The sequence below is a fragment of the Carassius carassius genome, chromosome 4 (assembly GCF_963082965.1).
Source record: "Carassius carassius chromosome 4, fCarCar2.1, whole genome shotgun sequence".
Taxonomy (NCBI): domain Eukaryota; kingdom Metazoa; phylum Chordata; class Actinopteri; order Cypriniformes; family Cyprinidae; genus Carassius; species Carassius carassius.
The window spans coordinates 35,254,879-35,274,189 of NC_081758.1; the positions used below are offsets into that span (position 1 = coordinate 35,254,879).

Genomic DNA, 19,311 nt, shown 5'->3' on the forward strand with positions numbered 1-19,311 from the left:
TGGAATCGGGTTTGTATATATATATATATATATATAGCCTCTAGTTTGTTGTTTCATTTCAGTTTCAGTTGAAAAATAACCCTAATTACTGAGTTAAATGCAACTGTTGTATTAAGTTGCATTAACACCATAATACATTTCTCTTATAAATTATATAATAAAATGCTGTCTGTCTTTACGAAGACATTTTATTTGTATAGCTTTCAACTGCTCTCTGTAGGGCAACATCACTGTAATGGGCAATAGGTCTATGTGAGACACATCTTTTTTTTTTGGAAGCTTGGCTTTGATTGGTTGGATTAGCCTCTTTTCAGGAGAGAGTTGTGAATGAGTGTGACAATGTGAGTTTTTCAGAGCACAGAAGACGGCCATGCATCATTTAGTAGTGTAATGAATTCAGGTGTGCTTGCGTCAGCATGATAATGCTCTTAAGACAATGTAGAGATCTCTAAATACTCTGTCTTGCCCATTGAGAGTGACAGTGATGGGCCAGCGACGAAAGTCTCTGTGTGTAAAATAGAGACCGTCATCGCTGGCCCATCTCTGTCACTCTCAATGGGCAAGACAGAGTATTTAGAGATATCTACATTGTCTTTAGAGCATGATCATTCCGAAGCAAGCACACACAGACATCCTGAATTCATTATATATATATATTAGGGGTGGCACGGTTCAACTTTTTCACGGTTCGGTTTGTATCACGGTTTTAGAGTCACGGTTGTCGGTACAGTTTGGTATGTGCTATGTTTATGGAAAAACTATACTTTCTAATAAAAAGAAGAAGAATATTCTATCCAACTACAAGCAACAGGACAAATAAATAAAATAGAGTAAAGATACAAACAATAAACAGTGATTTTCAGTTTTTTTTTTAGGCAGATCTAGCATTAGTTTTTAGGTACAGAAATTTTATAAAGTAATCAAATGTAAAACAGCATCACATATTGGACTGTTCGATTAATATAAAGACTGTCACTTTAAGAGAATGCACTGATGGCCTGCATTCAGCCGGCTATGTCTGCTGTAGGATACTTATCAAAACGGACATTTTGACATCATTTTTTGTGAATTTGTCCATTTAAACACAATACTTCAGAGAGATCTTATGTTTGCGTGCATTCTGAGGCGCTTTGGATGAGCGCATGCACAATTCTTCTCACTGCGCGCTTGGCTCTTAAATGTGACAAAGCTTAAATGAGTTTAGTTTAAATAAATTTTAACGTGTGCTGTTCAGCACGTCCTGATATTGCTGAGTTAGATGTGTTCCTAGGTCAACATATTTTGTTGACCCTGGAACAACATTTTACTCAAAAAATGTAGTCTTGACCATATCCCTACCCCTAAACCTAACCTTAACCATGAGTGATCCTTAAAATCAGAGGAAATTATAGATGAATGACACTGATGTACAAGCACCTAACAGTGATTGTAAGCGTAAACTTCACGAAATCTATAAACTTGTTCTTCAAATCTGATTGGTTAATCACAATGTTGTTCCAGGGTCAACAAAGATGTTGTCCCAGGAACATGTCTCACTTGGTAAAATCAGGTTCTGCCTGCTGTTCAAGTCTCATCTGTGCGTGCGTGCACTATCAGCACCCGGATGATGACGGAATAAATGACCGCTCATAATCATAAGGCATTCACAATGATCAAGAGTGAATGGTTTGTCCAGGGTTTTATTTTTTTTATTTTTATTTTTTTCTCATCGCTATTGTTGTAATGTCTGGGAATCCAGAATGCTCGTCCATCAACAGAAACATATATTAATTGAACGCAGTTTGTTTTACATGTTATTTATAGCAAACCATATTACAGATGCTTTGTCAGATTTAAGTTGAACCGCGGTCCTTTTTTTCAGCGAACCGTGCCACCGCTAATATATATATATTCTCTCTCTCTTTCTCTCTCTCTCTTTCTCTCTTTCTCTCTCTCTCTCTCTCTCTCTATATATATATATATATATATATATCTTTGACATCCTCTTTCTTTCACTCCCTGAAGTACGAGTGATAAAGACCTGGCATCTCAGACTGGCCCCAGTGGCATTTGGAACTGTCACAGCCAGCCAATAAGACTCCTTCAGAGTAGGAGGTTACCACGGGGACCATGAGGGTTGCCAAGGCACCTCTCAGAGCTCCTGTCACTCAAACAGTGGTCCAGACTGGGGTTTGAGTCTTGGGGACACTTTTACGCTGGGCTTCTCCTGTCATGCTCTTTCAGAGCTCGCCCCCATGTTGGCTATGGGCAGCAGATGGGCCCAGATATGAAGCTCTGTGCTTTAAATCCATATGTATCAGAGTAAGAGTACTGATTGCCAATCTCAGATCAACACAATAGCTCTGTTCCAAAACCTAGTGACCAATATGCTGCCTACTTCCTAAATTGCAGCCCTAACCATGAAGTGTCTGATTTGGTGTGCTCTGTAATAGAGCTACCTGTAGTTATCAATGAAGATTCAATTTGATCCACAATCTTTTAATTTGATTCTGATTATAAAAGAAATTCTTTCTCTGCCAATGTTGTAAATAATACAGTGTAGACTGTTATTCAAACTCATCTTATTAAACTGTTCTTTGAAAGAACCAGCTCATAAGTATAATTTGTTTAAGGAATTATGTCTTTCTTTGAATCACTAAAAAGAACTGACTCATAAGAGTCATTATATATATATATATATATATATATATATATATATATATATATATATATATTAGTGCTGTCAACGCGTTAACACATGCGATTCATTTTTGTCTGGTTTAACGTGTCAAAATATTTAACGCAATTAACACAGCATCGGTATTTTCTGCCATCCGTTGGCTAGCTTTACATTATATGATCACGCTCTTGTTCATTTAAATGCTTTTAAACATTTCAAGCGCGGCAAGACAAAAGAGAATGCGCTGTCTGTGAATGCCCTTATGTGACACATACACACGTACACACACACACACACACACACACACACACACACACACACACACACACACACACAATGCATAGACAGGGCGCCAGAATCCAGTTCTCTTAAGCGCTTGAACTAACAATAAACATCCCAAAGTGCCAGTTTTGTCGATTATCCTCATAAGAGCAATCTTAAATGATTTATATAAAGTTTAAAAAGAACAAAAAGAGTTGTGAGAGAATGAGGCGAGATCCATAGACAGTAAATGGTGAGATCCGCGTGTCTGTCTGCTCTTAAAGGGACAGCAGCCAATAAAGCTTCCTGTCAGTAAAGTTAAAGAACAAAGGGAACAGAGAAAATGACTCGCTGCTCTTGACTAAATAACTTTTGTAGCTTTAATAAGGATTAACTATTTAATTTATAGTTTATGCAGTGCAGACTGCATATAACTTTGATAACTTTATTAAATTTCTGTATATTTCCTAACTGTTAAGACAGGAAGGGCAGGAGTAAACATGACATTTATTATGGGTTTATGTTAGCATTGTTTTAAGTTTACTTAAAAACTGTTATATTTTTGAAGCCTAATAATAAATGTAAAAAAAAATAAAAAAAAAAAAATCAGTAGCTGTATTAATATCAGTAATACTGGGCTTCATTCATAAAAATATGTCATTTAAACAAGTATTTAAATTTAACTGTGAAATTATTACATTAAAAAATATATTAAAAACGTACAAAAACATTTCTTTTTTTATTGCGATTAATTGCGATTAATCACAGAAAAAATGTGTGATTAATCTAGTTAAAGTTTTTAATCGATTGACAGCACTAATATATATATATATATATATATATATATATATATATATATATATATATATACAGTGCCATGCATCATTCGCAAATCTGCAACGCAGATATCTATTTAATTAAATCACAGTCTTTGTGTTTTGATAATCGTACTAAGCCATGATACTGATTTTATTTTGATGCATCGTGCAGCACTGCTTTACTCAGTAAAGCACACAAACAGCACTCCACATGCTCTTTTAAGCATCAGAATACATAGCACATATATACTGTGTAAAATTATACATTTTAAATTGCACTGAACTTTTTTTTTTTAAATCAATACCTTTCAGAGTTGAATGAAATGAAATGCTTTGGAATAGATTTATTCACCAAGCTTATTGTAATGCATTATGGGATTAACTGCCTTTTTTTTTAAGTATACAATGCTCTGTTCGATTTTTGTCTCAGAAGGCATCATAATAAGTAGGCTGCCCTTATTTGAAACATTAAGGCATATTCTTGTGATACCTAGAAATGCCACCTCTCAAGCTAGCCGACTAGATTTTTGAACAGAGAAAATATAGGTGCAAATGTGGCCACGTCACCTGCTAGATGCTAAGCTTATTAACACCAACAGATGTTATGCATAAAAAGTCTTGCTTAGAATGGGTGACATTTGTTTGTGTCTCACTCTTTGTACAGTCCTTCCTCAGTCTAAATGCAAATGACACCAAGCTGAAACTCACTGTTCTCTATCACATACTCACACGCATACATTAACATGGCTGTTTGTTTTTTTATGCAAAGGTTGCGTCGCCCTTTACACCACAATCTGCAAACTCATCTCCAACCGACATGTTACCAGACAAACCCTGCTAATCCACCTGTGTAATCCACCATGTGTGTTTGTTCATGTGTGAGCGTTTAGTCTCAGGATCGGGGATTGATTTAGAAGGGTAAACTCCCTCATCTGAGTCCCCAGTTAATTAAATGCCAATTGGATTGGCCTGCAGACCTGAATGCTTCCTGTGCAGTGTCCACTCTTACACACACACAAATACATGACCTTTCTCGTCGTTATGCTCGTCACCACCAAAGTGCTTTTCCACTGTGGCCTTGAGAACTAAAATATAAATTGGCAGCACCGCCATATTTATGTGTATGTTGGTTTTCTGTTAAATTATGCAGTTATGGTCAATTTTTGTTATTTAAGAATGAAGCTTTACTATGACAGAACATGCCACGTGACTTCTGTATTAGAAACCATGTGATCACTGGCCTGAGATATATTACATTAACATTTATTTATTTGGCAGACACCCCCTGGAGCATCTTGGTGTCTTGTTCAAGGACACAATAGTGGATGATTTAACAGTTTGAACCTACAACCTTTTAGTTCTTTTAGAATTACATAACCGTATACATATGCTAATGCTTTTTCAAACATGCTCAAAAACATAAAACATATTTTTTAGTTGTTACACAATAGCTGAGTAGTTACGTAACAGTTGAGCAGCAGCTGTGTTTTGACTCTATGGAAGCAGGCTATTTTACCCAGATGTTCCTGTTCTCAAAACAGGTTTAAAAGCAGAAAAATATGCTTCTTTTGAGTAGAGTTGTTTGTTTATGAAATGTTTGGAAATTACTCTGATTACAAGTTTTCAGAATTTAAAGGGTTGATTACAAATAAATCAAGTCTTGATTCTTAAAAAAAAAAGGAGGCAATTTAAGATGTTATTTTAAATGAAATTGCTTTATTTACTCACCCTAAGGCCATCCAAGATGTAGATAAGTCTGGTTCTTTATCATAACAGATGTGTGTTCCATTACCAATGGAACCTCTGCAGTGAATGGGTGCCATCAGAAATAAAGAGTTGATAAAAACATCACAATATTCCACAAGTAATCTACATGAATCCAGTACATCGATTAACAACTTGTGAAGCTAAAAGCTGCATATTTGTAAGAAACACATTTATCATTAAGACATTTTTAACGTCAAACTGTTGCTAAAATAAGAGTCCACTGTCCATTGTATTGCTTTTCTTCATTACTTTCTTCATCTTGCCTGAATCTGGATAGAAAAATACACAGATCAAGCACTGTTTACAAACAAAAACAATCCAAAACAGTTCTAAACAATTAAGTTGTTGGATTTTGAGAAGACAACAGGTGTGGACATTGTTTTCTGTTTTTATGGATTATGTACAATGGTATTTTTTTTGATGGTTTAAGTGATGGTTTAACGTAAAATGCCTTAATGGTAGATTTGTTTCTTACAAATGTCACTTCACAAGACATTATTTGATGGACTGGAGTTATGTGGATTACTTTTGGATTGTGATGCCTTTATAAGCTGTTTGGACTCTCATTCTGATGGCACCTAGTCACTGCAGAGGATCCATTGGTGAGCAAGTGATGAAATGCAACATTTCTTCAAATCTGTTCCGATGCAAAAACAAACTAATCTACATTTTGGCTGGCCTGAGGGTGAGTAAATATTCGGTATGTCTTCTTTTTTGGCCTAATGATTAGAGTGCTGGACTTGCAATCCAAGGGTTGTGAGTTTGAGTCTCGGGCTGGCAGGAGTTGTAGGGGGGGAGTGAATGTACAGCGCTCTCTCCACCTTCAATACCACGACTGAGGTGCCCTTGAGCAAGGCACCGAACCCCCAACTGCTCCGTGGGTGCTGCAGCATTAATGGCTGTCCCCTGCTCCAGGTGTATGTTCACGGTGTGTGTGTGTTCACTGCTACGTGTGTGTGCACTTTGGGTGGGTTAAACGCAGAGCATGAATTCCAAGTATGGGTCACCATACTTGGCTGTATGTCACGTCACTTTCACTTTCAAAAGTCAAATTTACGGTATTATGGTCTGTTGAGTATGTGTTTCATTGACTTAAAATATTACACAAAAGTAATGGCAGTTACTTTGTTTTTCCATTCATTGACTCTAGGGCTGCAACTAACGATTATTTTGATAATCGATTAATCTGTCGATTATTTTTATGATTAATCGATTAATCGGTTTATGTACTTATATTTAAGTTTTTTCCATTTTTTCCCCAAGTAAATTATTAATAAATGGTCTTTATCCTTCAGCATAGATTTTTAAGAGATTTTAACCATTTTGCACTGTCATATCCTCATCAAAAATATACCTGGAGTTGTTTTATTGTGTTAGTAATCCTTTGTCGAACTCTTCTGCAATCAGAACACTGACCCATACTCTAGCAAATTTCAAAAGTAGATTTCAAATAATGTTTTCACCATGGCAGTCCTTAGAGCTCCTAAAGTAGTTTAACAACCCCGAACAAAGCTTATTAATGAATCTTTCAGAACATATTTTCACGAAGAATAAGGATAAAACAGAATAAGATTGCAGTGCGTTGTATTTTATAATTTACTGGGAAACAGCTTTATAGCTTATGCTGTGAAATTGTAAACAATCCTTCGAAAAAAGTGCCAATGGCATGAAACCTGAATGGAACTCACAATTTAAATTAAAATCCATCAGAAGGTTGTCCAGAAAAATAAATTGGACACACACAAAAAACCTGCTGTGTGAAAAAGAGCAGTGAATACTTATAAACATTTAAATATCTTTAAACATTTACCTCTCTCATTCAGTCATAATTAGGCTGCACGACTGAATTTTGAACTGGTAAACGACAAACTGATCACAGAACATGTTTGTAAAGCTTTAAATGTTAACTGTTAAAAAGCAATGTTATCAGCTTTTACGACTAAACATTTGCAAACAACATTGTACTGGAAAATCTTCACAAATGGAAGTCTTAGGGGCCGTTCACAAATCGCGGCTAAAAACGCGTGGAAAACGCCAGGCACACCGCTTTCTCCTTCTTTCCAAAGCGCTCAGGCAGAAGCGCTCCTGAGGCGTCTGCCTTTGCTAAGCAACCATGACGTGCTCTCTCCTTGAAGACGCAAGCAAAGGATAAATGGATTTGCAGCTCAAAAAATCGCTTGCAGTAGCTCTGCTACTAAATTTATTTCAAAATGGAAATCCATATACAACTATGATCAGCTGTTCCTTTCATCTTGACTGAGCTTTTAACGTTGTTATGGGAAAGGATGAAGCTGATTGGTTAGTTCTTGTCACATGACCCGCGGTGCGCTTGCGGCATTCTGAAAAGTTGAAATCTTTTAACTCGATGCGGTGATTTGTTGGAAATAACGAATTTGAGCGCGCAAAAGACGCGATATGTGAACGTCCCCTTAAACAGTTCAGTAGTGCAGAGTTTACAGGTTACTCTTCTTTTTTAAAGGCTCAAAGTAAAGTACTCCCACATCACGCTGAATGCTGCAGAGACGCTGTTCGGGAAGCACGTGACATAAAACGAGGCCAGCTATTGGCTATTCGCTACTTCTCCTGCTGTACTGGCTGAGTAAAACCTCCGGTGGCTCATTAATGCCACACTTTGGTCACCGCAGATTTGAAATATGCACGAAATGAGCCGCTTACGGCAAATAAAAGTTATTTAGCAACGAATCGATGACTAAATTAGTTGACAACTATTTTAATAATCAATTTTAATCGATTAAATCGATTCGTTGTTTCAGCTCTAATTGACTCAAAAGTCTCCTGTCCCCATATTGGGAGAAATCGGAAGTACAGAGGTGTTGTGTGCACTGTATGAACATGATGTAGTTCTAGACTAAATGTGAATGTGCATTAATTCATCCCACTCACAAAAAACAACAACAACAATAACAAAAAAAGATTTAGTATTCATCAAATTGAATTAAAAGTGAAATGCTAACACAGCCTATTACGCAAACCTGCAATAATTAAATATGTTAAATAACACAAATTTATCTAATCCCATTTAATTAACTAATGTCTCTGTGCTTCATTGTTGTTTTTTTATTGAGTGTTGAACCTTCTTCTCCTGTGTTCTATTGAAACAGATGCAAATGTACTTTTCCTTCAGCGTGAAGTTTATTTATAACACTTTTTGGTGTAAAAAGGCTTTTTCATTTGCTAAAAATAGAACTTCTTATATTAGAAACAATCAAGCCATGCTCATATTTAAAAAGTAATGCGAAAGTAACGCAAAACTAACACAACGCATTACTTTTCATAAAAAGTAACTAAGTAACGTAATTAGTTACTTTTTTAGGGAGTAACACAATATTGTTATTCATTACTTCTCAAATTAACTTTCTCCAACATTGTATATATATATATATATACACCTGCTAGGCATTACTTCCGGTCGCACCTCCTCCGGTGCCCACGGGTCAGCTGCAGGGTCATCAGCCAGGAGCCATCATTCACCAATGTTTCACTCCTTTAATCCTGGAATGTCTCCTGGTGGCGGAGCAGTGACAGGTACGTCTCCCTGTCACCCCCCGCAGCTGACAAATGTTACCCTCTGTGCCTGTTGTCGGGGTTAGTTGTTCTTTCCTCAGCTCTTGTCTTTCCTCCTCAGCCAGATCCAAAAAGCTCCCACTCTTGGCCTCCTCTGGTAGCTCCGCTTGATTGCCTTCTTTAGGATCCCTCCGGTCACTCCTACCTCCCTCAGAAGGCATGTGGCTGATAGCCCTACATAACCTCGGCATCCAACCTCTACTGCAGTGGTTCTCAACCTTTTTTTCCACTGGGCCGCAGTATGGTCTAAGTGCAAGTCTCGCGGGCCACACGCATATCATTAACATATAACATCACCAATACAAACCAACCTGATTTATAATATTTTAGCCTAAATATTATGATATCTAATCCATTACATTCATTGAAATAAATAAATAATTCTACTCCCCATAAATATAACACCTGATGCTGTTGTGAGCTGACCAATTTTGTGAAATTCGACTCAAAAGGAGTAACAGCACAATGAAGTTGCGACTGTAAGACGCGCACGGGAGCATAACTTGTCGCACAACATTGCAGAAAATGTGCGTTCACAAATGTAGCCTATGTTTATCTAAATATGGAAAGCACTTTCAAATTTAATTATATGAGGTTCTCTCCAGAGATGCTTTGCCACATTTCTAATTAAGGATGATTGCTGCGTAGTATGGGTGTTTCCATTTGCCTTCTTCAAGTGAGTTGTGGGGCAAACAGAAAATCCAGCACTCTCCTTCACTACTGATACTGCGACTATTCTTGTTTGTATTTGTTCAGTCACTGGCATTTTCCACATTTCTTTTTTCTCCCTTAAAATCAAATTTGTCCATTCTGATGCTCATTTTTGCAGAACTAATGGCTGTTGATGACTATTTGAATTGAATTCTGCCAAAGTGCGTGCTTGTATGCTTGTATGTCACATAAAAACATTAGGCTATAGCCTATATATCTTTAATACATTTTTTAATTAATTTAAAAACAAATATTAATTGTATTTGAGAGCAGCGTATATCTGAGCGTGCACGTCCGGTTTTGTGCTAAAGCAATAAAAGAAAATCTGCGTGTGAGCGGAGAGATTAATGCGCTCTTGACATTTGTCAGTAAAATTATGCCATATATATTCATATTTTATTAGGTTCTTTGATAAGGTTACAATACGAAGGTCTACGTAGCAAAGTAACTTACATGATGTCCCCGCGGGTCAGGTCGGAACGGGTAAAGAAACTGTACTTTATTTGAGGGGCGGGCTGGGTCGGGCCAAATAATTTCAGAAAGGTGGGACTTGCGGGTTGAAAAAATCAGACACGCGCATCACTACAGGAATGCATGATCTTACAGCCTGACAAGATGTGCTGTAGGCTTGCGTTAGGGGTATTGCAGAGTGTGCAGCCTTCTTCACTCCCAAACTACTGGTGAAGGTTCAGAGGGCAGGGAAGCATGTTGTAGGTTGAGTGGATGAGGAAGCCTTTCCTGCGGGATCTTTCACAGATCTGACCAGGTGATGTTTCCGTTGACAACTCCCTCCCAGGTTGTCCAGCTTCTCTGTCGGCCCTTCGACATGGCCTTAATTTTGTTGCGCTCCTCCTCTATTCTTTTCACCTCCACTACCACCATCTCCTTCCTCTCTTTGTAGTTGGCCTTGGACCAGAACAGTGGAGCTTCTCCCCACCCTGGCCCTGCTCTTCCTTTCTGGACTCTGCCGACAATCTCTTGATGTTGCAAACAACTGACGCCTTGGTCAACCTCAGTTTGGTCATTCCACTTCCAGCCTGTCAGAACTTTGGGGTTCACGTTTCTTACAGCCTGGTCAGTGGACTCTTTCAATTCAAGAACAAACCTGGTCTTTTCCTGCTTGTAGCCAAAACTGATGGATTGAAGCGGCAGCTGGAGGATGTTCCTTCCGAGAGGCACCGTGGCAGCCCCAAGCACTTTCGGATGAATGTGTTGGCTTTTCCATCCATCTTACTTGCAGTGGATGAGGGGATCACACTCATTTTCAATGGCCACATCACCCTCCTGTAGAGTGTTATTTGGTAGCACCAGACCTTGAACATCCCTGGGAGTTGGCTTTGATCTATCTTTGCCAGGCCTTCTGAGAGCTTTTTCATCATGGTTCTCTCCATTTGTTTGTCCATATGCGAACACACTTGCCCGAAAAAGTGCGGGGGACGAATTTACGTAATAAAGGAAAGTGGGGAGGAGACATTCCTTGCGTAATCTATGCCCCTGTAATGAGATGATTTATGCTGAACACAATGCCTGGAAAAAAAACAAAAACTCCGGTGATTTGAGCGATGAGTGGATGTTAACTTAAATTCCTCTGATTCAAGAAATCAGCAGATAGCCTATGTCTGTGATTGGCTACATTGCTCAACGCTGCAAAAACATGTTGAAAAATAAATCGATCTCCTTAGCGCAAACCATAACGCACCCGATAATTTGCCATATCTGCAATAAAATGCCATTGATACAGCTTAAACTGAGGGTGCTTTTGATTTTGTTTGAGGGTGCTTAGCACCCTCTAGCACCAGTTGTGCGCCTTCACTGTTCACACTAGAGTTTACGGTATGTCAAATACAGGTGCATTGCACATCCATTCAGATAAACTGAAAAACAGCACAGATCGCTTGACGGGAGAGTGAAATTCTGAAGCGCTCTGTCATCAGAGTGTTCGGTGAGTGAAAATATATATGTGCTTGACTTATACTTAGCCTCCAACTCACACAATGAAGAAGTAAAATCTGAGAATTTATTAGCCATTGGTTAATATTAGACACCATTTAGTCGCACAGAGTGAAGATTTAGTCGCATGTGCGAGTGATTTACTCGCAATGTAGAGGGTTGCTGGAATAAATCCAAATACTCATAGCTAGTTAATAAGTCTCTTCTGGGATGTGTGGTAATTAGTTATCAAGATAAGCTCTTAGTCATTTCACACCGGACATTTGAAGTTGACTTTCTATCCCCAGTGTCTCGGGAAGCATAGAATAAATTCTTTGTTGGAGCAAAGAACTCATGCAGCGCAATGACTAATCCACACATGTTGTAATGAATAAGTAGCTGCATTTATATATTTACTTCACAATAAGGGTACTTCACAATAAGAATATGACATTGAACCATTATAAGTTTGTAACTGACATACAACCTTTTCCCACTCACATTTTAAGATAAAATTGCAGTTGTTTGGATGTTTCTGAATGTACTACTTAGGAATATTTCTACATTTTTGTATGTGGTAATGTATTTAGATTTTGTATTGTATTGGGTTAGCCAGTTAAAGTGATGGACAATTCTCTCTCTGCTGCAGTATGTCAGAGGAATAAAAACAGCAGTAGCACTACTGTGAAGCCTCTTTTAATAAGTTGTGTACATGTGCCAGTTAAATTGTTTTCCTTTCAACATGGTGTTTTTTAATGTTTTGGAAGAAAGACACTTTATTGTTCTGTTCCTCTTTTAAGTCGTGGATACAAAGGTGTAATTAATTATGCGGAGAACAGAGCACAGTGATATGTTTACTTCTAATGAATCTCTGTCTCTGGGCATTAAAGGTCATGTTATTTTACCACAGTACCCTATTTACATCACCTGCTTTCTGTTCACAAATATGAGGTGGCTAGCTAGGCAACATGAATCTGATTCAGGAACTGAGGATGTCTGTGTGAGAAAAAGACGGATATGCTTTGTAATGTTCTTTGTTGTTCAGGTATAATATCAAGCATACTTTTGCCCCTCTAATGGCAATAGTACTAAAGTAAGTCTCAATACCACACCATGTTTCCATTTTTAATCTGTACATATATTAGTTTCTTTAATTTATTTGCAACTCTCTGTAGGTTGTTTCAGTACAGCTTATAAACTAAAGTCTGAGGAGAACAAACTCAGAAAAAAAGAGGACTGATCTTTTTTACAGTAATCATACAGAAATCATGAATCAAGATTTTTCTCTCTGGTTTGCATTTTGATTGGAAAATCCTCACAGTGCTCTGCAAAACCACTGACATCAGACTCTGAATAAATAGTAATACCAGACCATGAGAATAGAGTGAGAGGGCCACTGAGCAGTGTTGTTTAAGTTAGGAAATCTCACCTCTGATGTTTCCAAGGCCATCGAAAGGCAGATAGAGTGACTTGTGTGTGTGTGTGTTAATAAAGTCTGCAGTGTCTTGCCAAGGTGATGTCTAGATGAGTCAGCAGACAAGTTCAGAGGACAGAGATTTATCAATAAAAAAATGCACATATCCTCGTCCACATATTACTATATACTTGTATATGGTATACTTTATAAAGTACATAAATGTATAGCAGAACAGCAGTTTAATATGCATAAGCTAACTAATTTATTAGCCATTTTATTCCAGAGAGCTGTACTAACACTGTGAAACTCTTGAAAAAGGGTGATATACACCCCCATGTGGTTGCTTTTTTTCAAATTGGATATAGAATTAATCCTAAATATTAATGTGTCACCTGCTAGGGATTTTATACCTGGTAGTAGCTGATTATTTATTAATCAGGTAATAAAAAAGCAATATGTTGTCATTAAGGGGCTGCATTTTCTAAATTAAAAACAAAAATGTTTGTTTGAGCATGATTTGTATAAGGTCATGTTAAGTGAATTAAGTGAGTTACGTTTTTGGGTGTGTTGTTTAGAGTGTTCAAATCCTGTGTTCTTGATTTCCTTAGAGTCCAGCATGGGGAAGGCATTAATTTCATGGTGGTGAAGCCCAGTAATCTGGCAGCGTGGGAAATCAAGCAAGAAGTAGTGCCTGGCTCCTCCTCCCTGTCCATGTTCTGCCAGAGGAAGGCCAGCACCACCAATGAGAAGTAAGTAACATTATGATGTCAGTCACTGCTTACTCTAAAACGGGTCTCCAAACTCGGTTCTGGAGGGTCGTGTCCTGCAGAGTTTAGCTTCAGTAAAAAAATTGTAAATACTATATATCAAATGGTCTGGAACAAATAATGCAATAGTGGTAAAAGCATGTTTACCCACACTTCTGTGTTGTGACATTATAGTTGGATCTACTCTAGTCAGACTCAGTGCTGCATAATCGTTTACTTTCTGTCTCTCTGAAAATCCTGCATCAAACTGTCTAGTTTAAAAATTAATCCATAGCATAGTAAAGCAAAGAAACAAACAGCGTTTCATTGTCACGATCTGGAGCTATTTGCTCATTTCACCCTGTGTTTACACCAGACGCGAGTGGTGTAATGCGACTATAGGCAACAGAATTATTTTAATCAGCGATTCTGTCTACACTGGATGTGGTGCAGAGTGACACAACAAATCCCTGACAGTAAACTGAGATCCCGCTCTATTTCTGACATACAAAAGTGTATCAGTGGGCGGTGCTAAAGAGACACTTATGTAGAAGCAGGTGTTGATCTCCTGCGGAGGCAGTGCTTTGTCACACTATTATGTCATGTCAAGTGGCACATTAAAAAACAAGTCATTTTCTGAGCTTGGTTTCAATAAAAGCTGTTTTTGAACTAACAAGAAAGTTTTGAGGTTTGCAACTTACAGAATGTTTTTCTAGTACATTGACCTGTTATATGTAAAAAGATCAAGGGGAATTTGAATTCTCAGTTCACGACCCCTTTAAAGATTCACATTTCATTCATAATAAGATTACATGAAAAAAATTACCAAAAATGTCTCCTGGCGGAAAACAAAGACTTTTAGGATGAAATTGGCATTAAAATAATATTATAATCAGTAGATGGCAGCAGAGGATTATTTATTGGCAGTTGCCATTTCAACTCCCTAGTTTTTTTTTTTTTTTTCATGTCTTGCTTTTGGATTTATTGTGAAATTACTATTATAACAAATTTTAGTACTTTTATTTTACTGAAGTATAACAAGTGTAGCAAGTCACAAAATCTCTTATCTTTCAAAAAATAAACAAATAAGCCCAGACACCAACAGCCTAGAAGGGTTACTTATATACAACCCGAATTCCGGACGTTTTTTAAATTTTTATAAAATGAAAACTAAAGGAATTTCAAATCACATGAGACAATATTTTATTCACAATAGAACATAGATAACGTAGCAAATGTTTAAACTGAGAAATTTTACACTTTTATCCACTTAATTAGCTCATTTAAAATTTAATGCCTGCTACAGGTCTCAAAAAAGTTGGCACGGGGGCAACAAATGGCTAAAAAAGCAAGCAGTTTTGAAAAGATTCAGCTGGGAGAACATCTAGTGATTAATTAAGTTAATTGATATCAGGTCTGTAACATGATTAGCTATAAAAGCTTTGTCTTAGAGAAGCAGAGTCTCTCAGAAGTAAAGATGGGCAGAGGCTCTCCAATCTGTGAAAGACTGCGTAAAAAAATTGTGGAAAACTTTAAAAACAATGTTCCTCAACGTCAAATTGCAAAGGCTTTGCAAATCTCATCATCTACAGTGCATAACATCATCAAAAGATTCAGAGAAACTGGAGAAATCTCTGTGCGTAAGGGACAAGGCCGGAGACCTTTATTGGATGCCCGTGGTCTTCGGGCTCTCAGACGACACTGCATCACTCATCGGCATGATTGTGTCAATGACATTACTAAATGGGCCCAGGAATACTTTCAGAAACCACTGTCGGTAAACACAATCCGCCGTGCCATCAGCAGATGCCAACTAAAGCTCTATCATGCAAAAAGGAAGCCATATGTGAACATGGTCCAGAAGCGCCGTCGTGTCCTGTGGGCCAAGGCTCATTTAAAATGGACTATTTCAAAGTGGAATAGTGTTTTATGGTCAGACGAGTCCAAATTTGACATTCTTGTTGGAAATCACGGATGCCGTGTCCTCCGGACTAAAGAGGAGGGAGACCTTCCACCATGTTATCAGCGTTCAGTTCAAAAGCCAGCATCTCTGATGGTATGGGGGTGCATAAGTGCATACGGTATGGGCAGCTTGCATGTTTTGGAAGGCTCTGTGAATGCTGAAAGGTATATAAAGGTTTTAGAGCAACATATGCTTCCCTCCAAACAACGTCTATTTCAGGGAAGGCCTTGTTTATTTCAGCAGGACAATGCAAAACCACATACTGCAGCTATAACAACAGCATGGCTTCGTCGTAGAAGAGTCCGGGTGCTAACCTGGCCTATCTGCAGTCCAGATCTTTCACCTATAGAGAACATTTGGCGCATCATTAAACGAAAAATACGTCAAAGACGACCACGAACTCTTCAGCAGCTGGAAATCTGTATAAGGCAAGAATTCCAACAGCAAAACTCCAGCAACTCATAGCCTCAATGCCCAGACGTCTTCAAACTGTTTTGAAAAGAAAAGGAGATGCTACACCATGGTAAACATGCCCCGTCCCAACTATTTTGAGACCTGTAGCAGAAATCAAAATTGAAATGAGCTCATTTTGTGCATAAAATTGTAAACTTTCTCAGTTTAAACATTTGCTATGTTATCTATGTTCTATTGTGAATAAAATATTGGCTCATGTGATTTGAAAGTCTTTTAGTTTTCATTTTATTAAAATTTAAAAAACGTCCCAACTTTTCCGGAATTCGGGTTGTACTTATATGTAAATAATACTTAACTAGCTATCTACACATAAATGAGTTCTTTATTAATGTTATAAAATTCAAAAATAATGCATTAATTATTTTGAAACAGAGAAATGCGACCTGGACATACTTGAGACTCACTTAATATAAAATATAATGTGCATCACATATAACACTATTTCTTTTTTTTTTTCCTGGTTACATTTTTGGGGGTTTGTACAGTGTGGTTGGAGTGTTGAAGAGCATTGTAGGAGAATGATTAGCTCCAAGGCTTCTCAAGCTGGGCTCCTATTTCAGTTTCTGCCACTCACTGGCTCTTTTTCTTCCTTTAAGGAGAGAAAGCTCTTCAGTGTAACAAATTCCACCTGAGTGCATTTTAATCACCGCACACACTCTTTGATTGATTAGGCTTAGCGACTCCTCCTACGTGGTTTTCCAGCACATTCGCTGTGTCTCCGACATCTCTCCTTTCTCAGCCATTCAGCGGATCCTCTGCATAACATCGGCAGCCTCCTCAGCCCTGCTGTTCTCCTCCTGTGAAAATTAGCTCCTCGCAGTCCCTCTCGTCTTCCCATAGCAGTCGTTAGCACCGCTCTAGGTTAGCTCCCCAGGCAGTGTGAGGAGATGGGTTAGGAGAGAGGAACGCTGGAATGGGAATTCTAATAGAAGTTTCTGCGATTTATGGGAGTCTGTCCTGATATCCAAAGCATGTAGAAATCTCCCAATGGCATGCGGAGTGAGAAATTTACGACCCGAGTGTCACCCTAAAGCTGTCATCGTCGCCAGTAATTGCTCAGCTCTCGTACTCATGTGGTTTTTATACGGTGGGGAAAATTGGTTCCTGCACTTAAATGCTTCTCTGATTCAGTTGTTGCAGTGAGTCACACGCTGACAGTAGAGATGGAGGTAGGGAAGATGAATAATAAGAGAAAAAAGTGATTGTTTATTAGTTTATTCTTATCACAGGTTCGGCTGTTGCACAAACACCTAGTGAGAAGCAAAGAGTAAATTTGTGTTTTTGCCATTGAGTAAACAGAGGGGCGAAACTCCTTCCCTTCAGTTCCACTGTTCATCGTCACATTACATAAATACAGTACAGTGATTTTCTTTTAAAGCATAAAAAAGTGAAAAGTGACATGACACACAGCCAGGTATGGTGACCCATACTCAGAATTCATGCTCTGCATTTTAAACCAACCAAAGTGCACACACAGCAGTGGGCAGCCATTTATGATGCAGTTCCCGGGGAGCAGTTGGGGGGTTCAGTGCCTTGCTCAAGGGCACCTCAGTCATGGTATTGAAGGTTGGAGAGAGCACTGTACATTCACTCCCCCCACCTACAATTCCTGCTGGCCAGAGACTCGATCTCACAACCTTTGGAAAACAAGTCCGAATCTCTAACCATTAGGCCACAATTGTTCAAATTAATGCTATGACCGAGTTCAAATCGTGGCCGCTAAAGGGGCATTGATTAGAATGCCAACATAAATTGTTCCCGTCTTCAGATTTATTAAAGGTGCAAAGAGAATAATAATGATAAAATACAATTTTGCTTATTTGTCTTTATGGGTTTTTGTGTGGTTCTGTAAATAAAATGGACAAATTAACAATATACAGTTAGTTAACTCCTAGACAAACATAACTAAAACCTATCCATAGCTCACAGGGTTTACACTAGCAAAGCAAGATGAAGCTCTGAACCTAGTATAGCATGCCAGGCTATCTTATCATATCTGCTTCATTACTTGTAGTATTTACATGAGCATGCCTCTCTATGAAATGCAGGTGTTGTAAATGAGGAAGGGGGTGATTATGTGCTTGCCTTAAATAACAAAGGCACTAGCAGTGAACAGAATAAAGTTAAGGAAAACATTTACAAGAAGGCACTAAATATTTGATCCTTAATTCAAACAACAGGTGTACTTACTGGATTTTGAATGCATACGGATGAATACTAAATACTATTTACAATATTTAAGACTGTACAACAGTGCACTTCTGTCTCACACATAAGATCTCCCCAGCACTTTGCATACTAAATGGCGACAGTCTTCTCGTGCATGAGGTGAGTAAAGTGCATTATTAATGGCTAATAAAGTTTCATTATTATACAGTGAAATCATCTGAAACAGGTCAGTACTTTGCCATATATATATATATATATATATATATATATATATATATATATATATTAGGGGTGTCGCGATATACCGGTATTGACGATAAACCGTAATATTCAAAGCAACAATTATCGATGTCATGTTAATTTCGTGTGTGACGATATACCGCAATATTTAAAATGAACAGTTCTTATGATAACACCACATTTAAATACTCAAGCGCAAGTACCTTGTTGAGTGCCCAGGTGGCAGTATTGTGCCTTAACGCTGACACAGTCACACAAGAAGACGACGACGCAGCACTCACAGCTGCTCCGAGGAGAGCCGTGTTCATCAGAGTAAGTTGACATTATTTTACAAGTCATAGACTGGGAAATATTATATAACCTATTAACAGCGGTTTTCTGTGTTCATATACTTAAGTAAAGGGTGACTATCTTACTAAGTACCGCATTTTCTTTACTTGTCTTTGTTTTTTTATTTGCAATAAATCGCCTGTGTGGAGTAACACTTTATTTCTTCGTTCAAATCTATTAACAGTTACATGATTAAAACTGATCTTGAAAAACTGAGCGACCACATTTCTACATTAAACTCT

The 19,311-nt window shown here is 38.0% G+C and overlaps 1 protein-coding gene across 1 annotated transcript in view; it reads left to right on the forward strand.

The window, feature by feature from the left end:
* Positions 1–19,311, forward strand: part of si:dkey-215k6.1 (transmembrane protein 132C) — a 254,678-nt gene that overhangs the window by 112,062 nt on the left and 123,305 nt on the right. The window contains exon 3 of the mRNA XM_059548643.1: positions 13,756–13,896. Coding sequence (XP_059404626.1) covers positions 13,756–13,896 — 141 coding nt within the window. The remainder of the gene's footprint in view (positions 1–13,755; positions 13,897–19,311) is intronic.